General features: G+C 42.4%; 1 protein-coding gene across 1 annotated transcript in view; it reads right to left on the bottom strand.

Annotated features, from left to right (window-relative positions):
- The window catches only part of PIP5K1B (phosphatidylinositol-4-phosphate 5-kinase type 1 beta), a 375,649-nt gene that overhangs the window by 14,708 nt on the left and 346,137 nt on the right, over positions 1-14,804 (bottom strand). The window contains exon 14 of the mRNA XM_078675735.1: positions 9,862-9,979. Within this exon, the coding sequence (XP_078531861.1) occupies positions 9,862-9,979 (118 nt within the window). The remainder of the gene's footprint in view (positions 1-9,861; positions 9,980-14,804) is intronic.

The following is a 14,804-nucleotide window of genomic DNA, read 5'->3' as shown; positions in this document are numbered from 1 at the left end:
TGCCAGGCTGTGGATATCGGAAAACATGTTATTGCATCGAGCAGTGTTAGGCGAAGGGCAGAGGCTGGGCAGTCGTACTGCCTGCTCTCCAGGCCCATCGGGTGAGGGAAGGCAGAGGCTCGAGTCCCCCAGCAGGGGGCGGCAAAGGGCGCCACATTGCACATAGGAATGGCCAATGCTGCCATTTCTCTGCACAGAGGAGTATGTCACTTGTTACTGTAACATCGTGTAACACGGAATGCATACTGTTTAAGATGATATTCGGTGTCACTGGTGAAATCCGCAGTTTCCAGAGCGTGTAGGTGTTTCCATGCCACCACAATGTCAACCAGGGCACAAGGTGTCCAATCTTGAACTTTCCTTCCACGAACCACTGTAATCAGAAGCCTTAGTCCAATTGGTCCAACTGAACTCAACTAAAACTACTTCTTAAATGGATGTGATTCACGAAGGAGCGCCCCGGACACGGTCGATGCTCTCTGACTAACCTTGTGTTCTAGGGTGACCAGAATTTTAAAGCCAAAAACCGGGACATTTCATAAAAATAGAAGGACTACAATTTTACTTCAAGCGATGAGAGCGCTCCTCAGCAGAGAATGAAAGAACATACATACAATGCAATTTTTAAGCCCAGTAGCTTGCCTCTTAATTAAATTGCTTTCTTGAAACAACTGCTAACTATCCCTGCTCTGTAACACATCAAAAACACCTCCCACCGTTTTCAGTTGACCCTCTCTTAAAACCGGGACGTGAGCTAAATTTCTTGAAATTTGCTAGGACAGCTGGTTAAAAACAGGGACCGTCCTGGCAAAACGGGGATGCCTGGTCACCCTATAATGCGTTCTGCGGCGGCTCCTCTGGCTACCGGGCTTTATGAGCTCTTAGTGCATTGCATTGTATCTTGGCTGTGCCACTCCCTTAATCTTAAATCCAATATGAATTACATTTCCCTGTAAGTAGATTGTAAAGAAAAAAGTCAAGATGCAGATTTTCAGTGAGGTCTAAGTGCAACTGAATAAAAGTTCACCCCTCTCCCTTCCCTCCGCGACTCACTATTTTGTATGCGGTGCCATTATAGTTTCGAAGAGGCCCAATGTTCATGTATGACACCACAGCCAATCCTTTTAGGCAACAGAATGTTGCATGCTGGGACCAGCAGTTCTACTTTTCCCATTGAAGTGTCAGCATGCAAACCGCTAAAAAAGCAGGACTGGCTTACAGTATTAAAGACTGCATGGAGCTAAGAGGCAAGTAAGAATGCACATACCTCCCTCATATAACCTGAGCTTTGTGCCTCTACTCTCAGAACCCACATAGACACACTCACACCAAGCCATGCCAAGAACATCAGACCCCACACAACTCCCTGTGTTACTCCCAAAACCTTCAGTACACCACATGCACAAGCAGAACATTACAGAAGACCCAGTGTTTCTCAAAGCCATCCAAACCTCAAAACTGCAGGTCAGGTCTGAAAATTCTCTATTTGCTAGGCGGAAGCAGCGTAACGTATTTTGTAGAGCACACATTGACCCTTGCCTGTCTTGGCGTGTAAATAACAGACGTTTATTGTTACCAAACTCATTCATTCATTGGATGACCCTCGCGAGGGTGAAAGCATGAGTGGACCCTCCAGGATTCGAACTTCTGATCATGAGGCTAAACGAAGATGTGTGAAGTGCATGCATTAGTCCACCAGACACGGAGTGTTGTAGCAAAATATCTCAGAAACTGATAATTAGAGTAAAACACTGTGCAAAGTAAACAAAAACATCAAGAACAGACTACACCACAGGCTCCATTGGAATATCAGCCGCCAGGATCCTGTTCTCCATCATAAAAATGTACACCATGCACAATATAATCCTCACCAACCTACACAGCACACTTTCTGCATTCTGCAACACAACAACCCACCTTGCGCTCTTTCCAACCCCTCACCACCATTGAGTTACATATTATTCCACAATCCTTCAAACTACACCAGATGGCAGTGGCATACTTCCACCGTCCTTAATGAAGACCCTTCTCAGTTACCATGACCTCCTACCTAGGGATCACTAGTGCCCAATTACGCACCAACAACACCTTCCCAACCTTCATGAAAACCTGATTTTCCCCTACATCAAGAAACCTATTTTAGACCCAGATGACTTGATCAAATACAATTCCACCAAAGTTTCCCCCTTACATGACAAGTTCCTGGCAAGAGTTGTGATGGGTCAACACCAATATCACAGAGTGCCATAACCTCTTACAGGTCTACAGTAGTGGCTCTGGCTTTTGTTGTGGTACCAGAACACTGCAAATCATAGAAACACCCTGCAAATCACTGGCAAAGGTGAACTTTACCTTCACTCGAACACTCAACAGCATTTAACACCACTGGATTTAAAGCTCCACTTAACACCCTCTACACTCACATGACTGCTGCAACAGAATCCCATATTTGGTCACTTCTTTGCATGCAAGTAGATGACATTATAATAAAATGTTCTGCCTCTCAGGTAAATATAAGTTCCTCCAAAGCTCCCTCCTTGTGCCAAACATATTTAAGCCGTACATGGAGTGTCAAAGGCACGTAGTTGGCTGGGCAGGACACTGCAGTCCACCGACAGGTATGCAGAAAATATGCAGCTGTACCTTAGGGTGTCATTGCCAGCTGGCATCTAGCACTCAAGACACTTCCTGGGTACCACCTAGTCTTAGATGCCTTCAGTCTACTTGAAGTTGATTCCAACCAGAACTTAGTTCATATGCTTAAACAAGGCAAGCTTCAACCAGACATTGCAGACTGACTTAACTCCAGCAAACCTGAGAGCATTCCGTCTGACTGTTACCACTTACTCCTGTTAACACACTCTACCAGAACACACACAAATAAATTCAAGACTGCTTCATATGAAGTCACCATCTTCCAATCTTCGTCTCTCACATGCAACCCCCAGTCCCTGGGTACTCTGAAGGGGGAATGCTGCACTCACCACAGGGGGAGGGGTGGCAAAAAACATTTTTTTTTCAAATCCATGGTAATTGGATACAAAACTGGGGGATGTATGACGTTACAACGCAGGCTATTACAACGCCTGCCTTTACAACGCGGTTTTTAAATCGCAAACCTTTACAACGCATAGCGCTTAGAGGTGCTGGATAGTGATAAGTTTAATTTTCTATTCCAACTCCAGTCCCCGTGGACACTAGGGAAGGTGTTGGATAGAAAATTAAACTTATTCCCTATCCTAGAGCGCCCCCCAGCGCAATGCGTTGTAATGGTTTGCGTTGTAATGACCGCGTTGTAATGGTAGTGCGTTGTAAAAGTTTCGTTGTAAAGGTTGTTCACCAAAACTGGGCAAAAAATAACGAGCAATTCTGCAGCCTCTGCACCCACCTGACCCAGATTGAAGAATAAAGCTGAACTGTAGGTGAAATGTCCTGAAGAACAAGAATTCTCCATTCCTCACTATGAGGAACTCATGGACCAAGGAATTCTTGGGCCGTTCAGCCCTGCAAAGTACAGGGCTTTTCAGAGTAACTTTTTCTGCAGGGGAGCGTGAGTGGGACACCTGCATGATAGAGAGCAAAGAGGACCCTGCAGCCAGGTGTGGCACAGAAACTTCTATGCTGGAGAAGTTGCTTTGAAGTGCACTGTCATGTGCCTGGGCACTTTATTTACCCCAGTGCTGGAAGAACTGAGGTGAGTGCATTGCCCAGCCGGTCACAGTGCTTCTAAAAGCAATCCTTCTTTCATCCCACGGATCAGTCAATCTGCACTAATAAAAAAAGGCACATTTAATTTGTTTCAAAATTTGCCCTAAATTTTCACCTACCCTCTGCCCTCTACACTCTAAATACTTAGACTGCACACTTTCCTCCATTTAAATCTGTCTTCTATTTAGCTGCTTACCCAATCAGCAATCAGCATAGGTATGAGCACAGCATCAAAATATGAACTGACCCACTCTTTAGTGCTCCACCCGTTTCATGCACTGCACGAACTAGGTGATTCAGAACATTGCCCGATAAGGAGGGACACGTCTAGTAGACTGGGACTCTCTTTCTGTGCCAGCAATTTATAGCATAGGTCCACCACTCCCATCTGATATTGCCCCTTCTCTCCCTCGTCACAATCAACCCCACACATAGTACCATTGGCCAGATGAACACCATGTATGGTTTGCGATGACCAAATATCACATTTTTGCTATTGGCTATTTAGTAATCCCAAACACCAATGTACAAATGTATCTTTGGCACATTTAGCGATTCCCAGTGGGTCGTAAATAGACTTACCTCATTAATATTCATGTGGTAGGTCTTGGTTTGCTACTCATTGGAAACAGCAAAAATCACAGGGATGGAGACCTGCTGAGGTCAGAAGTCACCATGTCTGTGATTGCTTTTCAATAAAGCAATGTTTCTAAAAAGAAATGCAGCCTGTTTTCCTTTAAGGAAAACGGAATGTTTTCGAAAATAAAATAAAAAAGTTTTCATTTAATTTTTTAAGAGCATGCAGTGGTCTGTGGGACCACTGCCTGCTCTTGAAAAAATTTTCAAAAAAATTCACAAAGGGGAAAGGGTCCCTTGGTGACCCTTCTCATTTGCAAATGGGTTACTACCTACTTGAAGTATGTGGTAAAATGCAAATTTTTTTGCAATTGCATTTAGTCGCAAAACATTCACACATACCACTGCGATTCAGTATTGGGAAGGCACGCCCTGAACATGCCCCTTCGTAATATCGAATCACAAATCCGATTTGCAATTCAGTAATAGGATACCGAATTGCAAATTGGGCCTTTGTACCTTGAAAAAGGCCTTTTTTAGTTGCAGACGGCCCGATTCCGCGAAACGGGCTATTTGCAAATGTAATAAAAACGTTTGTACATCTGGCCCCAAGTTCCTATACTCAGGTTTCAAATCCGCACAGTTCAGACCCTTTCGCAGGTGAGTTCAGTCAAATGTCAGCAAATAAAATGCAAACTTAGAGGTGTGGCCCATATGCAAGGCGTAAAGATGGAGGGCGAGGTTTGGAGATGAGCTTTAGAGTACAGCCATGAAAAGCACAGTTACACACTGGCCCGGACTGGCCGTTGTAGGCACCGGGCAATGCCCCGGTCGGCCGCATGGGTGGGGGCCGGTTTTGGGCCCCAGGGGGCCGTTTTTGTTACAGGGCCGTTTTTGCAGCATAGCTGCAAAAACGGCCCTGTAACAAAATCGGCCGAAAACCGGCCCTGGCAAAGAGTGCGGTCGCACCCCCAGGGTAGAGGGGGGGCCGGCTGAGCACTTTGCCAGGGCCGATTTCGGTTCCCAGTCTGGCCCTGGTTACACAATCAATATAAGTGGAGTCTATGTGGGAGTGATGGGATGGATGTCCTGGTCGAGGGGGCTATGGTAGCGGTCGGCAGAAAATGAAAGGGGAAACGATATGGTTTGATCAGAAGGACCACACCAGACAGATTAATGTGGGGCTGGCCTGGCCTACACCTGGGAGGCTTGGCAGAGAACCAAAACCACAAACAAGTAAAACCTGAAACAAAAGTAAAGTACAAATGCGGGTACAGTAGCACAGAGACAAAAGGCACAGACTGCTCCTTTGTTTTCAACACAGGTGTTTTTTCACCTCCACACTAATACCAATACAAGTTACACAGGCTTTCTGTGTTTGTACCATCGAGTTGGATAACAATAAACATCCCTATAGGAAGGATCAAGGGACTCCTTGGAGTCGAACATACACTCTACAAATGTTACTGTTATACAACGCTACATTACGTACTGAGGCAATATGAAACCTGGCATAGCAAGTGTACTTTATATATTCTTGGATGGGCTGAAGCAGTTGTCGGACGGAACCATGCATGGTATTACAACGCATGCCTTAACAACGAGGTCATTTCAATGGTCGGGTATTTACCACAAATGCCTTTACCAAGCATATGCTTTACTACGAAAAAGTAAAGAAGTTAGCAGGTAAGGATAAAGCCTTTTAATTTTTAAATATATATATACATATATAATGTCACCAACATTTGAATAATGTGCACTCTCAGAACCAGGCAAGATTAATGCAGCCTTGATCAACATACTCACCATAAACCCTAAAAATGCAATTGCTGTCCAAAACCCCATACCCACCCTAAACCTTAAAAACAACTTTGCCTCCCAAAAACCAATACCCACCCTAAACCCTAAAATTCCCTTGCCACCCAAAAACACATACCCACCCTGAACCCCAAAAATTCCCTTGCCACCCAAAAACACATACCCACCCTGAACCTTAAAAATTCCATTGCCACCCAAAAACTACCCACAGTAACTCCTTAAGATTCCCTTACCACCCAAAACTCATACCCACCCTAAATATTCCCTTGCCACCCATAAAAACCCATACCCGCCCTTTATCCTAAAAATGTCCTTCCCACCCAAAAACCCATACCCACTCTAAACCTATGCCCACCCTAAACATTAAAAAATCCCTTGCCACCCAAAAAACCCATACCCACCCTAAACCCTAGAAATTCCCTTGGCACCTAAAATACCATACCAACACTAAATGCCAAAATGCCCTTGCCACCCAAAAAACCCATACCCACCCTGAACCCTAAAAATTCCCTTGCCACCAAAAAACACGTACCCACTGAAACCCTAAAAAATACCCTACCACTCAAAAACATATACCCACCCTAAACCCCAAAAAATTCCATCTCAACAGAAAACAACCCCCCACCGTAAACACTAAATACGTCCTTCTCCTAACATAAAAACCCACCCTAAGCCCTAAAACTTCCCTTGCCACTGAAAAACACATACCCACCCATAACCCTAAAAATGCCCTTGCCACACAAAAACCCATACCCACCCTAAACCCCCAAAATTCCCATTTCAACAAAAAACAAATATCCACCCAAAACCCTAAGAATGCTGTTCCCCTAAAATATATATATATATATACACACACACTCACATGAGTTAACATACAATCCACTTACCTTTATAGTTACATTTTGCTTGGTAATGGCATGCGTTGTATAAAGGCAGGTCATGGTAAAAAACTGCGTGATAAAATTACGCGTGGTAAAGACGCAAGAGTTGTTAAGCTTTCGTTATCATGGCATGCATGGTTCAGACTACGTTGTAATTGCTGTTTTCCGTGTGAATCTGCTATGACAGTGGTGCTTTACCAACCTGGAAGCAGTATAGAAACCGGTTTCGCAGTGCCTGTGTTTCTTAATGGGAAAATGTGGACACTAGCATGTTGGCAGTGTCAGTAACCTAATGGATAATGTCTACGGTATGAGATGTAGGGGTCAGTAGTCTGGGGTAATATGTACACTTTACCAGTCATAGCTCTTGCAGCAGCATTCCTAATACTAGTTATAGGCAAAACGTCTATTATGCAGGCGTAATCTAGCCTAGTTTTAATAATTTGGAATTATGCTTGCTACACGCTTTCCCTGGAATTACACTGTTACACCACGTCACGTAATTATGCAGCATTCGTAGCAAACTATTTACGCGCGTGCACAGGAACAGCAAAAAGACCAAAATTCTAGCTTCTGCTGTTTGTGGCATTTGTGTTTTTGCGCTGTTTTTTTAACACAAAATGCATTTAAAATGGGTGCAAGGACACCTTACACACTAACTATAAATACTGGTTTTTGCCAAATGTTTCCAAAGCTTTGCATAATTACGCAAAATCAATTTATGCATATCTATATAATATATGGAGCAGTCACATAATGCAGCCATCTGACGCAATGATGCGCCCTGTCCATTTTAATCATGTGCGACACGCTGATAACTTATACAGAATGCTGAAATATGTGTGCAACACTCAAGTGTGAATTAGATGCATCCTAGCATTTGATGGCCGCACCGTCACAAATAATCATATCAAATTTGATTCCATTTATTTCTCAGACTGAAATTGTAAAGGACTATTAAATGGCAGATGAACAGTGATGGACATTGTATCTGGGCAACGTTTTTCAAACTGGTATCATTAATTCTGACAGAGGAATTTCAATGAGCATACAAAATGGGTACATTACGAAACAGGCACTGCTTTATGTGGTACAAATATTTGCCTGCCGTGCATACAGTTCTTTACCTTTTTATATAACACACAATTTTCTCACAGTGTATGATTTAATGCTTTGGAAACGTGGTCTATGGCTACTGGGGGACAATGAACTGTTGTAATGTGTCATTCATCTCCTTGGGCATCATTTACAAGAAACTGACGTATCGATGTGTTTTTTTTTTTTACCTGCGCCAAATGTTCTCGCAACACCATGGATGCACTGTATTTACAATACAGGGCTCCATAGTGCAAGGCTTTAACAGATGCGTCAGAATCGTCTGTTAGCGAAAAGTGGCGCATCGCTGGACCAAATGTGCCAGTTTGTAGATATGGAGCAGTGTGGTGCACAGATGACGTCGCACCTGCTTAAAAAAAATGACTCACAGCGGTGCAAGGGGCTTGTAAATACGCGCCTCAATTTTTTGTCAATATAGTAAGACACTGTGCTATATAATGTACTTGTTAGTGCTATTGCACTGGTTAGTGCTATCTTTCGGAAATATTTCTAGGCGTGGTCGGGGTGCACTTCGAAAAACCTAAGGAAGATAAGGCTTGCTAAATGCAACATGGGTGAATTTGAATTTTTCCCAGGGCTGCTTTTGGTTCACAGTCTGGCCATGTTTTATACATGTGAATATTTTTTTTTCTCAACAATTTCAGTTTATCCAGTGTTCAAAATTGCCATTGCCACTGGCCTATCTGTGCAGCACATAAGGTAATCTGGGTGAGAACCCGATGATGAAGCATGCCACAAACTAACTCTTGTGTGTGGGGGTCCTTCTAACTAAATAGGGATGCCCCTACTAGATTAGTAAGGGAGGCTTTTGGGAATAAAATAAGTGGCTACCCTCTCCAGGACGTTGAATTATAAATTCTAGCATTTGCTTTGGCAGTAAAATTGAGCCCTGCATTCATTTTACTGTATGACTGACAGCGACAAAGGCTTGCATCTGAAGTTCACCATCAAGTTAAGCAGAAGAAACAGGACAAATCATGTGTTCTCAAACAACAAAAGTGTTTTAATCTAGATTAGCGTTTGTGATTAGAGGGAAAACTAAATTCAAATGTTAGTTGTATTACAAACAATTGATTGGCTACAGTTGTGATATCCTCGGTATTACTGTCTCTAGTTTAACTTTCCAATTTTGTATTCTGTGGTTGTAAGATGCTTACATTAGATATTTAATTTGCACCTCTAAGGATCTCATAGGCATATTCTAAGGGGTCAACATATATATTGACCTTATTGTTAAAGCACACTAGAGTACTGACTAGAAAACAATGTTGTAGCAGATACACAGGAACCTCTGTGCTTTGACGCATCATCCTGGACATGAAACAGCATCACCAGCATATATGGTCATGCTATACGGCATCACCGGCATAGATAGTCATGTTATAAGGCATCACCAGCATAGATGGTCATATTATAAGGCATCACCGGCATAGATAGTCATGTTATAAGGCATCACCAGCATAGAAGGTCATGTTATAAGGCATCACCAGCATAGATGGTCATGTTATAAGGCATCACCGGCATAGAAGGTCATGTTATAAGGCATCACCAGCATAGATGGTCATGTTATACGACATCACCGGCATAGATGGTCATGTTATACAACATCACCAGCATAGATGGTCATGTTATACGGCATCACCGGCATAGATAGTCATGTTTTAAGGACCTAACACTTAAGTCATGACCAAGTAGAGTGAGAAAAACTGAACCCATGCTTGGATTGAACACCGACCAAGAGCAGACAAAATGGAGAACTTACTAAGTAGACATCCAGAACTGAGGCGTTATCGTTGTCCATTTCTGGTGTGCTTTGCTCTGACGTCAAGTAGATGGCGCTATCTTCTAAGGTGAATGTTGAACTGGAAGGTAAACGTTTGCTGCAAGAGAAGATCCAACCGGAATGAGTAACTGAAGGCTTAAAATGGTATAGAATAGAATTACTAACAAGACAGAATATTGATTATTTGCCGCTAATGTATGCTGTCAAAGTTTAGGCTGGTAATTGGCGAACAGCAAAAATGAATATACTGTCAGAAAAAATACAGTAAAAGGTGTCTCACCACAGTTACGGTCTGATTTAGACATAGATAGCTATGGGATATCTGCCAACAAATAGCAGCAATCCCATTGACCACCTAGAGAAGGCAAAGGTGGTGTTTCCAATGACCAAGCCACCACTATCTCATACTGTGGGAGCTCCATCAGGTCAGTCATGACCATGCTCAAAATGGCAAATGTTTGTCAGCATCAGTTCCGTGCAAGGCCATGAAGAAAGACATATTTGTCTTGTAAGGAGAGCCCTGCAAATGTCCCTGACATGCTAGGAAAAACGTTTGTAATTTTGAGAATCCGATGCCCCAGGGAAGTTATTGGAGGAGAGGTTCTCTGTTGAAGTGAAGCAAGGATTAGGAAGGTAAAATGAGTCTTTGGGGCCACCATACATTTGCTTCTACCACGAATGTACTACTTCCCGACCATTCTTATCCCACGTATTACATTTTGTACCTCATGTGTCTAGGTATACCTCAATTAAACAATGCAAAAGTGGAATACCGTGATGAGTGTGGTTTGCGCTATATAAAACGGACAAATAAATAAATACATAAATAAATATATCCACAAAGCCTCTCGCTAGTGTTGCAAGAAGAACCACACTCACAAAGCCCTCCAATTCTGCTTATCTTGCACTCCAAAGTGAACGAATCAACGTGTTTCGGGTTACACACAGACTTGGCCAGGCATAAATATACCACCAATTTGGGGGATACATGTTCAAAAGCTGAGAGCTGTACTGTCTAGAGAAGTTTTCCACTGTGGGCAACATCACTTATACTTGTAATGGCAATTCAGTTATATTACGTGGGCCTGGAAGAATTGCTGTGATGTTGGCAGCTCCCAACATACCGGCAGAAAGGCTTCCAGGTGAAAACACACTGCCATGGGGACAAACCTTCAAGCAATGGACCACTCATTTTGCCACACCAAGAATGGATTTTCTGACTGCTTTACTCAAAAAAACAGACCCTCGGAATGTTAAATTGCTAAGTAGTACTGCCGAAGAAAGAAATACAGGCAAAATGGTGCCAATACTATATTTATTGGGTTTATTTTGAGTGACATGTGGAAGGGCTGACAATCACACTCTGGCATCTGTTCACTTACACTTGGCACTCTCGAATCTGATTACCTTCATTTTAAATTGAAAAAAAGGTGTGGATTTGGGGCATTTCAAGAGCCTAGGATGCAACAACTAGTTGTGACGTTTCAGAATGATGGGCCCTAGTCCCAAAAGTAAAATGTGGGCTTAAATGTAGGTTTACAACTGAATTTACATTTTTCAAGTCTCCCAAGAATTCACTAAGAGAATTCTTTTTTTTTTTTTATTTCAAATCATTTTTATTTTTCAAATCAAAAATAAAAACAAAGTACAAGACAATACAATACAATAAGGATCAGGGAGGCAAAAAAAATAAATAAAAATAAATAAATAAATAGAGAATTCTGGCCGGTGTTTACGAGGACGGAATCTCCGCCACAAATGCAGAGAACGCTGCACTTATAAATGCCACTCAACAGGTAAGATATGGGCAGTCCAAGGTGCTGTCTGCCTTGAAAGTTTGGAAACACCCATAAACAAGCATATTATTAGGCATTCCGAAGCTACTATCTGACCCTTTCCCACACTGGAAATGGTGGGAGACTTAACTCACACTACCACAGGGGTGGGAAGGGGAACTCATCACCCTCAAGTTGGCTGGGGATGCAGGGGAAGGACTTTCTCCATTCAGAAAAATATATTTCTTGTGGGGCAACGTGTGTTTGCATAAGGCATCCTATTCCGTTTGTGCAGAGTTCTCTGCTATGGGATTTCAGCACTGTGGGACTGGCGGCACGAGGGAAAAGTCACCTTACCATCCCAGGAATACACCCGGAAAGCTGCGCCTGTGGCTTTCTAGAGGTACTCCCGGGAATGTTGGTCAACATCCAAAACGAGATTTTTAAAGACAGTGGTCCTTAGATAAGAAGGAGATTTTTAAGGAAATGAATATAGACCAAATGGAACTATATTTTTAAGAAATGTCCAGCCGGACAATTTATTATCTTGATGAAAATAATCAAAGAGCAATAAAACACAGAGTGTGATAAAAGTGGGACACCAGCCGATGTCCGACTAACACACTAGGGGGACACAAACAGAAGGGAAAAGTAGTATGCAATATCGGGTCATCTGAGTATCATAAATCATAAAACAGATAATCCACAATATACACATATGCATGAAAGATTTGTGTCAGCTATGCATTTAGTGCATTTAGGTCGACGACGTTTCGAACCTTACACAATATCGGTTCATCCTCAGGACAGAAGATAGTTGCCTAAAGAGTTAACAATCACAGTTGCACCCACGGTGGGGTGAGGCTGAAAAGAGTTCAGCACAAAACTCAATATAGAGCAATAATCAATGGGTGGGTCCAAGGCTATTATTGAATTAATCAGCGGGAAAATGTCCTCGTTCAAAATTCTAACGATATGCAAAGCAGGTCCTCAATGGGGGTCCTTGCGAGCGTGAGGATTCTTCATGAAGAATCCTCACGCTCGCAAGGACCCCCATTGAGGACCTGCTTTGCATATCGTCAGAATTTTGAACGAGGGCATTTTCCCGTTGATTAATTCAATAATAGCCTTGGACCCACTTCATGAAGAATCCTCACGCTCGCAAGGACCCCCATTGAGGACCTGCTTTGCATATCGTCAGAATTTTGAACGAGGGCATTTTCCCGCTGATTAATTCAATAATAGCCTTGGACCCACCCATTGATTATTGCTCTATATTGAGTTTTGTGCTGAACTCTTTTCAGCCTCACCCCACCGTGGGTGCAACTGTGATTGTTAACTCTTTAGGCAACTATTTTCTGTCCTGAGGATGAACCGATATTGTGTAAGGTTCGAAACGTCGTCGACCTAAATGCACTAAAGGCATAGCTGACACAAATCTTTCATGCATATGTGTATATTGTGGATTATCTGTTTTATGATTTATGATACTCAGATGACCCGATATTGCCTACTACTATTCCCTTCTGTTTGTGTCCCCCTAGTGTGTTAGTCGGACATCGGCTGGTGTCCCACTTTTATCACACTCTGTGTTTCATTGCTCTTTGATTATTTTCATCAAGATAATAAATTGTCCGGCTGGACATTTCTTAAAAATATAGTTCCATTTGATCTATATTCATTTCCTTAAAAATCTCCTTCTTGTCTAAGGACCACTGTCTTTAAAAATTAAGTACCTACCCAAGGTCCTTAGCATATTGCGCCCTGGGTTCCCTTGTCTTGTTTAAATAACAGCCAAAACTAGGACACATATGTTCCTGAAGACACGGAGATCGCCATCCATACTTTCCTACTTTTTTCATGAATACGGTCCACTGTGTTCAAATTAAAACCTGTCAAAAAGTGTAGATGAACCTCAATTAACTTAAATAAGCAAGTAATATACGAGTGGGAATTCTGAGTCACAAGTGATCAGCAGATCCAATATGGCCAAAAATGTGCGTTATGCCACATTCCAAACACACTGTAATTAAACTGACACTGCACATCATGCAGCGAGAACGCAAGACACTAAAGAGATAACTGCAGACAAAGTGGAATGAGACATGGTCGCCAGATGGCATTTTCCCCTTCATCTGCCGAATAGCAGAGCTATTAACGTTTATAATAGCTGTGATATAATATCTGTCTGGTTATTGTGTTTCTCAGCAGTGCCGTGGGTGCCTGGCATGCATGACTGTTGTTTTTGGATAGGTAGACGCTTTTTGAGGGCCTTGTAGATTATTCTTGTTTTGTATGCTTGGCACATGTTTAGAGGCTTGCAGCTCAGAAGATGACTGCCAAGCACAAGTATCGCCGGGCATAGAAGTGGTGCATTCATGACCTGGATTGGTGACATCCATGTTGTGACATGCAGCTTGCTATGGGCATTCATTAACCTTCCACAAATGTTAGCCCGTCTTTTACACTTTGAATGTTGCTTTTAATTTCTATTTTTTTGTGCGTTAAAGATAAGTTTGGGGAAATAATAGTTTGCTACTTACAACTCATGCACACAAACGAATAAAAACATATTGTGGTACAAGTCGCATTGGTGTCAAAAATGTACTGTGTGAGGTCATTTTCTACATTTAGTGAGGGTCGTTCAAGCAAACTTATTTTTCGTCTCGGTCCGATCAAAAAATGAAGTGTTTGAGTCACTTTTGACTTACTGAAATGAGATCACCCGTTGACTGTGAGAAAGAGAAATGGCTACCAGAGAAGTCCCAACTGTGCAAAGTGTTTTGTATGGAAAATTGTCCTCCATGACTGACCTAAATATCTCATGGATTATATCTCCTGGTCCTCCTCACCACCGTCTCGCTCCTAGTGCGAACACTGATCTCAAACATCTCAGAATACCGAGAGCAGCGAATTGATGGAACGACGCTGATAGTTTAGTGGGACATATTGTGGACAGCTCCAAAAAAGCCATGGAAGGAACAATCTATCTATAGATTTAATAGATTCTGGAAGCAGTATCTGCTGATGAATTCATTTAACTCTAACTTTACTTTTTGGTGTTAGCTGATCAATAATATGCTGACTCCTATATATTTATTTTACTTTGCAATGTCTTCGTCGCCTTGGAACTTGACGCAATGCTAA

Source organism: Lissotriton helveticus, chromosome 2_1 (genome assembly GCF_964261635.1).
Source record: "Lissotriton helveticus chromosome 2_1, aLisHel1.1, whole genome shotgun sequence".
Classification (NCBI taxonomy): domain Eukaryota; kingdom Metazoa; phylum Chordata; class Amphibia; order Caudata; family Salamandridae; genus Lissotriton; species Lissotriton helveticus.
The sequence above is the reverse complement of the archived record's forward strand: the minus strand, read 5'-3'. Positions and strand labels throughout refer to the sequence as shown.